Source organism: Aplysia californica, unplaced genomic scaffold, assembly GCF_000002075.1.
Source record: "Aplysia californica isolate F4 #8 unplaced genomic scaffold, AplCal3.0 scaffold00089, whole genome shotgun sequence".
In the NCBI taxonomy this organism is placed as follows: Eukaryota; Metazoa; Mollusca; class Gastropoda; order Aplysiida; family Aplysiidae; genus Aplysia; species Aplysia californica.
Window position 1 is genome coordinate 1137042 of NW_004797359.1, and position 11076 is coordinate 1148117.

Consider the following 11076-nt stretch of genomic DNA (forward strand, 5'->3'; position numbering starts at 1 on the left):
ATACAAAGGCTATCTATTATTATTATTATTATTATTATTATTATTATTATTATTGTGTTTGAAAATGTTAATTTTGATTGAATTGCTCTGATTGTTTTCCGTATATCTCTGAACCACACGTCAATACGTCCAGAACATTGCTATTATATATTTTTAATTTCGTTTTCAATAAAATGATCTTTGACTTCCATATACATGTAGACTTTAGTTTTGAATTTCTCAAAGCGATCCATACATTTTAAAGTCTTTAATGGACGTCGTCAAGGCAGTCAGCTGTTTTGGAGAAAATGCTGCCAAGGTACTTGAGTTAACTAATTTCTCCAAGAGGCTCTCCATAAAGAGTGATGAGACTAGTTTTCGGCGATAGTCGCAGCACTTCTGTTTTGGACACATTTATTAAATCAAAAGGCCAACCTTTTTCCACAGCTCAAGCTAATTCATTTTTAAAAATTGCTCTTTATGTACTGTGGTGTTTAGTAGGCAGTCATCCGCAAAATCTAAATCTCCTGAATAAGTGCTATTAAACCATCCAATGTATGTTTCAATGTCTTTGCTCTATCTCAGTATAAAAGCGATCACAATTCCAAAAAGTACAGGCCTGTCTAACTCTAGATTTTTACATCAAAAGGTGTAGGTAGTTTTCGTTCAACTAAGACACAGTAGTTAGCTTTGGTTTATATAATGATCTTATGCAGTTTATTATTTTTTGGAATGCCATAAATTAGAAGAAGTTTCCACAGCGCCATATAATAAGGAAAATGACACTGAAACAAATAATGTAATACATGTAATAATGATGATGATGATGATGATGATGATGATGATGATGATGATGAGGAGGAGGAGGATGATGATGATTTCTTTTTTGTTTGTTTTGTTTTCGCGGGTGGTTGGTGGGTGCTCTAGTGTGGTTAACGCCTTCTTTCCTCCTCCTTTTTTGTGGTTGTTATTCTCTTGTAACTCATCTAATACTTCGGCGTGCTGAAAGCGCTTCAAAACTCTTACTACAAAATAAAGTTTTGTTTTGTTTTGTTTGGTTTGGTTAGTTGTTTTTTTGTTGTTGTTCGAGGGATTTTCGAGTTAGCGACAGTGACCGATAAGACGAAGCCAAGAGGATGGAGTGCCTTGCAAACTTCTTAAACAATCCAAGTGAGGGGGCTCTCGTCGCCTTCGGGTTAAAAAGTGTTCGCCTCTCATTCATTAGGCCCCAGGTTCGAATCCGGACAGCGACAGAACATTTTCTTCTCTAAAATTGTCTTCTTTCGTCTCTTTTCCTGCTCTTTAACAAAGTTCTGTCGTCTGCTTTTGTCTCCACTTTCTGCCCCACTCCCTCACCTCTTTTGCCCCCTCATCTTGGCTCCTGACTCTTTCTGCAGCCTTTCTGCTGCTACTCCTTCGCTCCTTCTTACTGCTGTCTTTCAGCCACACCCCTGATCTTCTGACAGGAAAGACCTACACTTAGTACTTCACCTTCTCGGACAAGGGCGAAAAATCTCGGTGGTCCCGTGTGTAAATTGCCCGCTTAAAAGATCCCTTGGTGGTCCAAAATCGATAAGAGTGGGTAAAATTCAAAATTTCCTACCAACTGAAAATATTTAATTAATGTGTCCCGCGCGCTCATGTAGTTGAGAGCGCTGTAAAACACTTACTAGAAATAAATCCAAGTGAGAGAACTTTCAGCTGGGGATAGAACAAGGGTCACACGCACTGGAGTCATATATGTGATACCGCCCATTGTCAATATATATTTTAAAAAAATATATTTATTATATGTACATGCACTTCTTTTTTACATGTATTCAAATTCATATATACTGAAAACAGGATGGTTTGTACCAGCGTATCTGTATCTGATATCATGGCTAAAACCCTCCGTATTTCACGCAGAGGCAAAAGTTTGATCCATTAAAAGTAAGAACGATATCTTATCATACACAGTATCTGTTTCTCTCTGCTGGGATTGTATCCAAGCGGCTCGAGTAAGCTCTGTGAGCTCTCTTCCTCCTCATTATCATTACTGCCTTTCTCTCCTTCACAGGGCATAAGCCACAAACACTTCCCACCTTTCCCTATTTTGGACTAGCCTCTTGATATCAATCAATTTCTTCCCACTTTCCCGTACACCGTTCTTTGTGACCAGAGCCGCCTCCTAAGTTACCTTAATTTTGTATAGATCTACTTTTTAATTTATCGGTACATTTTCGGACCATTGAGCGAGCTAGAGAAAAATAGATTTTTAAAAAATGTATTAATTTATTTGTACATACTGATTATATTTTCAGATCACTAGGCGAGCCGGGGAAAGATAGATACATTACATGTAATTTATCGGTACACATAATTGACAATAAACCAACAGTTTGGCCTGTCTTCGATGTGCCTTACATGCAGGAGTAGTTGTCTACGTTGGATGTGCTGCGTAGGATGAGGGTGTGTCGGGAGATTCCTGCACGAGAGCAGCCGGCGTCTCGCTTACCACTGCGCTGGGTGGGACATAGGATTTACATGTATTACCCTGCAACTGATCGGCTTTATTACCTAAAAGTGTGTGTCGTTTCATCATGAACAAATGTAGTTACGTAGTGCACGATAAGATAAGATAAGAAAAGATAAGTTAATTCTATTTATCAACGAGGGCAATTTTGGCCAGATGAACATACAGAGACTCGGCATCAACAAGAAATGCACTCACCATATTACGTTTCCACCAGCCGTGATATACCCCACATGCACCCAGGAGTCATACGCATCAAGAAAGAGAGCAGAGAAGGCAATGAATTTATTTGAGCCAAAGTGATGTGGCAGAAAGCTACAAATGTCAATGGAGAGGGAGAGTGAGAGAGAGAGAGAGAGAGAGAGAGAGAGAGAGAGAGAGAGAGAGAGAGAGAGAGAGAGATACAGAGAACTGTCTCAATTCCGAAAGACTCCTTCCCCACCCAATATAATGGAATTTGTCGGAGTCTTGCACCCTTCCATATATATGCGCGGCTTCGGTTTGCACAAAACCAGTTAAAGTCAGGTAAAATCGTCCACCAAACAGTTCACATGTATACGTGTGCACGCTCAATAAAAAAAAAAGGTCACCCGGAATGTTCCCCGATGTATGCACGTTTCCAGCTCCTTGGCCAGACCCCGAGAAAAATAGTATACATCCATGCTATATTTTTTATATATGGCTTGCTCTACGCGCTTTACCACTATCATTACCCCAAGCAGACCTTAGAACACCCGGAAACATTCTTGGGTTCCTAGGAAAGAAAGAGTGCAAGTAGCAGATTGCGCACGCTAGAACACTTACAAACAGACAAGATCTTTTGCTGTGAGTAGCTGGGTGGCCAACCCCACCTGGGTGAAGTGAGGAAAATTTGAGTTGAAACTTTAAGTGTCTATTCCAAGAACACAACGCTGGGCCCCTGACAGGATTCGAACCCACGTACATGTACATGTATTATGGTTCTGTCACGACGTTCTGGTTTACAGCAAGAAGTCTGATCTTTATCTCTTTGGTGGTCTTTGAAACATTCCATCAATGTGCACTTTTCATGTTCAGGAATTTTCTGGATTTCAAGCCATTAACAGATTTACTGTGTGTCGTAAAGTGTAAAGGTAAATTAATGTAGACAAGGCTGATCGACTGTCACCCATAGCGAGCTTCTCTCTATGGTATCACCCCATCCACCTCCACCCCTCCCTACGCTGCAATCATCATTCCTTTCTATCCGTTTTCAGCCTCTCTGAGAGTCTGAGCGCTCTCCCTTCGTGCCTATAGCTATTTGTCAATTTATTTGTCCGTCTGTCTGTATTCCGGAGCCAAGAAGATTTGAAAGTTGTACTAGAATTGATAGCTCTGAATGTTGACGGTGAAGTAAGTCAGATCTCATCATTTACAAAACACGTTGCAAGCTGTGCCATTATGTGCCTGTACGTTACAGGGCTCCAGTGTTGCATGGGTCGTTAAAGGCCTATGTAATTTTGAACGTAATTTATTCCGCTTATGGACTCAGTGGCGTCGTTAGCTCGGAGGTTAGACTACCGGGCCCGTAATTATGAGGTTCCGGGTTGGGGCGTTCGAGCCTCAGCTAGGTCCGACGTTGTGACTTGGGAAGGACCAAGGAGGTTATAAATATTCCAAGGTCCTTGGGAAAGACATTTTACACGTACGAATGTTCCAATTTGGCTCTGGTTGTTGTTGTTGTTGTTGTTGTTTTTTTTTGGGGGGGGGGAGGACGATAAATCCGGAGGTCCCGTCTCCTGAATAACCTTACAGTGTTGGAAAGGATGTTAAACCTGTAATATTTTCCCCATTCATTTCGCTACGGGCCTCTGACCTTGGGCTCAGCACGTCACCTGGTCGTCCACTTACCAGAATCGTGATGTTGACGGGAGGAACGCCCAGTTCCTCTTCGTAGTGCCGAATAGAGCAGGTGATGATGAGAGTGCCTGTGATGGAGAAGCTGCCTTCTATGTGCAGCTTACTCTTCCTACCGGGCGGTTCTGGTTGGTGGTAGGGGTTGGGGAGTTGGGAGGGTGTCTAAAAGAGTCGCCCCATTTTGCTTTATAGCGAGCAAGGTAGTGATCAAACTGAATGCAAGAAATCCTCCCTCCCAAAAAAAAACAACAACAACAACACACACACAAAAACAACGACAACAAAACAAACGAACTCCTAAACCTCCAAATTAATGAAATGAATTTTCTTTTTTTTAAAATCGACACAATGGTACCATTTTCTGGTGAGGCTCATCGGTGTATGGGTGGAATTGAAGGTTGGGGGTGGGGGTTGAGAGGAGAGGAGTTTAAACATTTTAGAGATTCGAACCGGTGTCGTTTGCACTGCAGTTTTGCATGGTATCAGCTTAGCTTTCGGAGCGCCCAGTTCGTCCGTGATTCCTCCAGACTCTCAGCATTTGGGCAAGGAAGAGCCACCAAGCTCCGCCAAAGGCCATTGTGTTGTACATTATGTAGCTGTAAGTTACGAGCTCGTACCAACTCGTGGGCTCGTTAGCACAGAGAGAAATGTCTGCTTCTTTGAACAAATTACCTGGTTACCCCCCCCCCCCCCACACACACACACCTCTCTCTCTCTCTCTCTCTCTCTCTCTCTCTCTCTCTCTCTCTCTCTCACACACACACACACACACACACAAACACACACACGCAAGCAAACACACACACACACACACACACACATAACGCGCGCGCGCACACACACACACACACACACACACACACACACACACACACACACACACACACACACACACACACACACACACACACATAGCATCCTTCAGCAACGGCATGGCATAAACATTAACAAACCAAAGACTCGACAAAAATGGTACTCAGAACAAACCAAAAAGACTTACAGCTCACGACAAGAGATATGCTTATCATAGCAAACCAAAAAGACTTACAGCTCACGACAAGAGTGGTACTCTGAACAAAACAAAAGACTTACTGCCTCCTACTTGAGAAATGCTCATCATAACAAACCAAAAAGACTTACTGCTCACGACAAGAGGTGTGCTTATCATAGCAATCCAAAAAGTTTTAGTCTCAGTAAGAGTTTTACGGAACTTGCAACACAATAGGGTCATATAAGTGCCGAAGATTAGAGGTCTTACAAAAGAGTAACAAACACAAAAAAGAAGGCGGGGAGATAAAGACGATATATGTTTGATAGGAAAGAAGAAGCAAACCACACCGGAGCACCTGCCAACCACCCATCAATCCAAAAAGACTTATTGCAGCTCACTACAAGTGTAACAAGATGGATACTCAGACCAAACCAAAAGACTTACTGCTCACGATCAGAGTGGTACTCATCTGGATCTGGTTAGCCTGGGGTGGCTCCGTCGTCGTCACAGCAGCCTGGGTCGTACCTACGGAGGTTGTGATGAGGTCCGCAGGAGAACGTGTGGTGTTGAGCTCTGTCAAGTTATTGATTAACTGCGTCACCCCAGGCGGTACGGTCACATCTGGTTGGGGGGAGAGGAACGGGATGGGATGTGGTATGAGAGTTTTCTATTTTTTTCTTAGTTATTTATTTGGGTATAGCTGTTTCAAATCCTAATAAAACAGAGATAGACACCAACTAAGGAGGCGAGCACCGGACGAGGGGCGTTGAAGGGGCTACCGACTATCGGGCGTTAAGGGAAAAAAGAAAAAAAAAGAGGAAGAGTACAAGAGTAAATATCAAGGACCTTTCTATTTATATCCTCCTTGGTGAGTACCCAGACAAGATGCCACTCGCTGTGCTAGAGACATTGCGGCGTATTGCCCCCCCCCCCCCCTCCCTGCGGGTAGTTGCGACCATTGTTAGCGTGACGGCAGATATATGATATATTCTCTTGCCAGCTCGGGGTATTGAAAATGACAGACCAGACAATAGTTTTGTTTGAAGTATGACTTGGTTTGGGTTATCGTCCTGCTTCGTAGACGCCGTTTTCGCCATTTTAAACTCTCTGAAGACGTAGTGGAGGACACATGAGTCGGAGCCGCAGCAGACTAAAGGCAACTTTGCGGACCTCATGCACACGTACGAAACACGATGTTTCTGTATTTCATAGAACGTAGTATGTTGTTGGCTCTCTTTTTACGTTTGTCGTTTTTATCTCTCTCTCTTCTTTTTAATATCTGTTACTCTCTTGTAACACCTCTAATATTCGGCACTTATATGACCTAATTGTGTTATAAGTGCTGTAAAACACTTGAGACAAACAAAGCATTTACGTTTCAGATAATAAAAACAGACTTGACAAGTCTGCATGAAATAATGAAGTTGTGCTTCTTAAAAAAACCCAACAAACAGCTGAGTCCAACTTCCAAGCGCTGTGGAATGACCAGAAAGCGTGTCCTAAATTTAGTCCTAAACCAGTTCACCCGGGTGTACACGTATGCGATTCTCAAAATGGCCCAAAGACATTTTTTCAACATGTGTTAAGAAACCATTTAAGGAGATGTAAATGCAGTTTATGAACTTGTATATATTTTTATTTAGGGGAAACGTATTACCACTTTGTTTAAATCTCTCTTGAGTGAACATTTCATCTTACCTTTACATTACAAACATAGTTGGAAACACTTAAGCACTGAAAGGGTTAATAAGTTAAGTGCAGCACTCAGAAAAGTGGAATTAAGACTAGTTCTACGCGTATTTAGATTTTTCACAAATATTAAACGGCAGTTGAGATAAAAGGACATTTTTTAAAGAGAATGACAACGAAGATTAAAAAAAAATACAACATGGACTGGCATGGATAGCAGTTTAGAATGTGCAGCGGCAGCTTGCGACCGTGAAGGAGAGAGGTTTTTTTTTTACACATCAACCTCTGAATCAGAGATGACACCTCCAGGAACCCAGGTATCAGGATACTTGATTTGAGCAAACAACCAAGACACGGTATACATTATACCAAAGACACAGCCATCTGATTTCTGAACGGGAACCGCCGTCTGGGGTGGAACTGTTGGACGCACGAAGAAGACCCAAGTTCGATTCCCGTAGGAGGAATGTGGAGATATAATATCGAGTATCTCATTCTTTCTGCTTGTAAGCAGTGCCCCTCTAAGCCCAGGATCACCGTGACAGGCATGGTTGTCTGGCTGGCCTCCGTTAGGATGGCGGCAGTCTGCCGCAGGCAGACAGGTGAGCGGCAACCTCTTGTGGCCTCGTCCAGAGTACATCTGGGCCTGGTCTCGCGTTGTTCTCCATAAGTGGGCCTCGATGTGCTTCCCCCCGCGGGCACTCATACAGTGTGTGCTGCAGGTCGTCAGGACTTGTGCCAAACGCCAGACAGGAATCATTGGGAGTGGAGCCTATTGCATGGAGATACGCCTGCAGGATGGGGCTCTTCACGTTGCATCTTAGTTGCGATAACACTCTTCTCTGTCTGACGGTAATCTCTCTCTCTCTCTCTTTGTCCCTCTCCAGTGGTGGCTTCACCTTTCCCTCGACGTAGTCGTGCACTCGCGCTTTCTCCATGCATGGGCAATGATGTAACGCGAGATGCACGAGCTTCCTGACGCGAGATCGACTGGAGTGTTGGACTGGTCGAGGCGGCCTCCCTTGTTGGCCAGGGCATCAGCTCGGTCGTTCCCGTGGATGTCACAATGTCCTGGTATTCATTCTATGTGAAGGTGTCCGTGGATTTCACAGCAGTGGCAGACAGTGGTCCACATTTTGTCCTCTATCTCAGTACGAACTGCAGTCACTCCGTACATTAAGTCTTGAGCAACTGACTGAGAGTCTGTGAAGATGTGGATTCTTTGAAAACGTGGTTGCTTTTCGAGCCACTGCAGTGCGCGGAGCAGGGCGGTAGTTTCAGCTCGGTAGCTACTTCTGTATAGTCCCGCGGACACGGATACGCATGTTTTCTCCCCAGAAGATTTGTCTAGACACCAGTATCCGCCTCCACATAACCTGTAGCCGTCGGTGGCATGGCAGTCAGTGAAGATATCGAGGTCGGACGTAGGCAATCGGCGCACGGTCTCGAAAGCTGCTTCACGTCGCATATTAGGTGGATCTGTTTTTGTCGTAGACACTGCAAATTTTGAGTTGATTGTGAGGTTGCAGGGGTTCTTCGACGGGGGAGTTGTACTCACTGGCCGTAGGGGTTCTCGGATTAGATGTTCTAGTCCCGCGTTATTAGAGCTCTGTCGGCCCATTTCCCTCCAACTGTTGATGGACTTTAGGGGTATTTTTGATGTTCCTTCAGCTGTGGCACGGATCGGGTTGTCTTCTGGGACTCCTCTTGCTCTTTCGTAAGCCACAGCAGTTGCAATGTTAGACTTAACCTCAAGGGGGATGAGGCCAGCTTTGTTCTTGAGCAGCATTGCATTTGAGTCTCTCGTACACCCGGTAATTATACTGGCTGACGAGTTTTGAATAACATTTAAGATCTCACGATTTGTTTTGGCCGTTGCTGAGTACCAGGCTGCGTGGGCATACTGAATGGCTGATCTGATGTACACGATTTTTCCCCATACGTAAATCTTCTTTGCTGCATCCCCAGTCTGTGCCGGAGAGCCTGCGGAGGAGATTGACTCGTGGGGACAGATTTTTCTTTAATTTATTGATATGTTCTTTAAATGTTAACTAGCAATCAAAGGTCACGCCAAGGTAGGTAGGTGTTTTGTTAAAGGGCACCTCCTCGTCTCCCATTGTAAGCTGGGTACGCCAGGACATTTCACGGTTCCATGTCGTGAAAAAAGAGTATTCACATTTCGCCACGTTAATTTCCATCTTCCATCGTTTAGACCAATCGCAGATCTTGTCCAGAGCGGCTTGAACCATCGTGGAGGCAGTGTCAAGATATTCATGGGATGCTCATATTCCCAGGTCGTCTGCGAAGAAGCTGGTGTTGGTGCCTACGGGTAGGTCATCTACGATGTCGTTGATGTACGTGAGGAACAGAAGTGGTGATAATACTCCGCCCTGAGGGACACCGGGGAGGAAGCGATAATAGCGACTTTCTTTTCCCTCAAAACGAACTCTGGACCTTCTGTCGCCTAGATAGGCCTTGACCTGTCGTTGTAGACACGTGGGCATTCCTAAGGCGTTCATCTTGTAGAGGAGTCCAGTATGCCACACCTTGTCAAAGGCTCTTGAAAAGTCTATTAGACAGAGTATGGTTCTCTTTGCATTGAGTTTCGATCCAGAGTTGTCTTGAAGGTTGTTGGCTATGTGTTGCGTTATCCTGGCGATCTGGTCCTCTGTGCTACGCTGTGGTCGAAAACCGGCTTGCATATTGCATAGTTTTTGCTGGGTTTCCAGCCAGAACGTCATTCTTACTTTTACTAATCAGTCGTATAATTTCCCAATGCAGCTTGTTAGTTGGATGGGTCAGTACGAGGTTATTTGGGCAGGGTCCTTCCCGGTTTTAAGGATAGGAATTATCGTACCTTTTCGCCAGGCTGCTGGGTATTGGGCAGTTTTTTACACTCTATATATTCAAGAGAGAACTCAGGCCAGCTTCAGGAAGATGGGTCAGCATCATATTGTGGATTCCGTCATGTCCTGCAGATGTATTTTTGAGAACTTGTAGAGCAGCATTGAGTTCTGCCATAGTCAGTGGTGAATATATTCCATTCTGGCATTGGCATGTTGTTTTCATTGCTGTGTAGTTACTTCGATGCATCTTGCGATCAATGTTAATAGTTTCTCCCTTTGCTTCCAGTTCAGCCTTTGTGTCACTCTTGACACAGGAGACTTCACAGTACATCTGGGCAAACTTCTTTGCTTTCTTTGCACTGTCTGTTATCGTCTGTTGGTTAACTATTAGAGCTGCTCCTTGTGGTGATGATCTAGATTTCCCATTCAGGGCATTCACAGTTTGTCATGTCTTGCTTAGGTTGCTGCGCGAGTCTAGTGTCGATACGTAATCTTGCCAGCTTTTCCTTTTTGCTTCATGGATGATGCTTCTAGTCTTGGTACACTGTTCCCGCCATGGTTTGCAATGAAGCTCACTGTTATTTGCTTGTTTTCCTAGTCTAGTGCGCTCGGTAACAGCTTCTTGTACTTCTGAGTTCTACCATGCGGCTCTAGTTCCACTGCATCCATTGGGGATTGTAGTTTTTGCTATCTTGGCGATGATATTAGTCAGTATACTGTTTTGGGCATCAGTAGATTTTGCCTGAGCAATTTGTGATAGATTTTCGTTGAACTCTAACTCCAGTAGCTCCAAGTATTTTTCCGAGTTTGCCTTGCGCAAGATCAGACGTTTTCTAGGTTTCGGTTTTGTCTTTTCTTTTGATAGACTGTCGAAGAGCGTCTCCTAATTGATCTAAATTTTGTTGACGGGAACGTTAAAAAACCCACTTATATTCCGAAAAAAAATTACTGAACGGGAGACTATAGCATCTTCAGATCCCATAAAATTTTAGTTTTTTAAAAAGCCACAAGGATATCATTTTCAATATGCTTGAGCAGTCCCTTCGGCGAGGCTGCGAAGGAAAAAATGCTACTGGTTTATGTTATTTTGTTTATGCAGGTGAGGCTCTCTCTCTCTCTCTCTCTCTCTCTCTCTCTCTCTCTCTCTTTCTCTCTCTCTCTTTCTCTCTCTCTCTCTCTCT

General features: G+C 43.9%; 1 protein-coding gene across 1 annotated transcript in view; it reads right to left on the reverse strand.

Annotated features, from left to right (window-relative positions):
- Positions 1-11076, reverse strand: part of LOC101850467 — a gene marked incomplete in the record, with an annotated part of 31779 nt that overhangs the window by 2944 nt on the left and 17759 nt on the right. Inside the window, 3 exon segments of the mRNA XM_013080507.2 lie at positions 2386-2483; positions 4364-4494; positions 5805-5981. Coding sequence (XP_012935961.1) covers positions 2386-2483; positions 4364-4494; positions 5805-5981 — 406 coding nt within the window.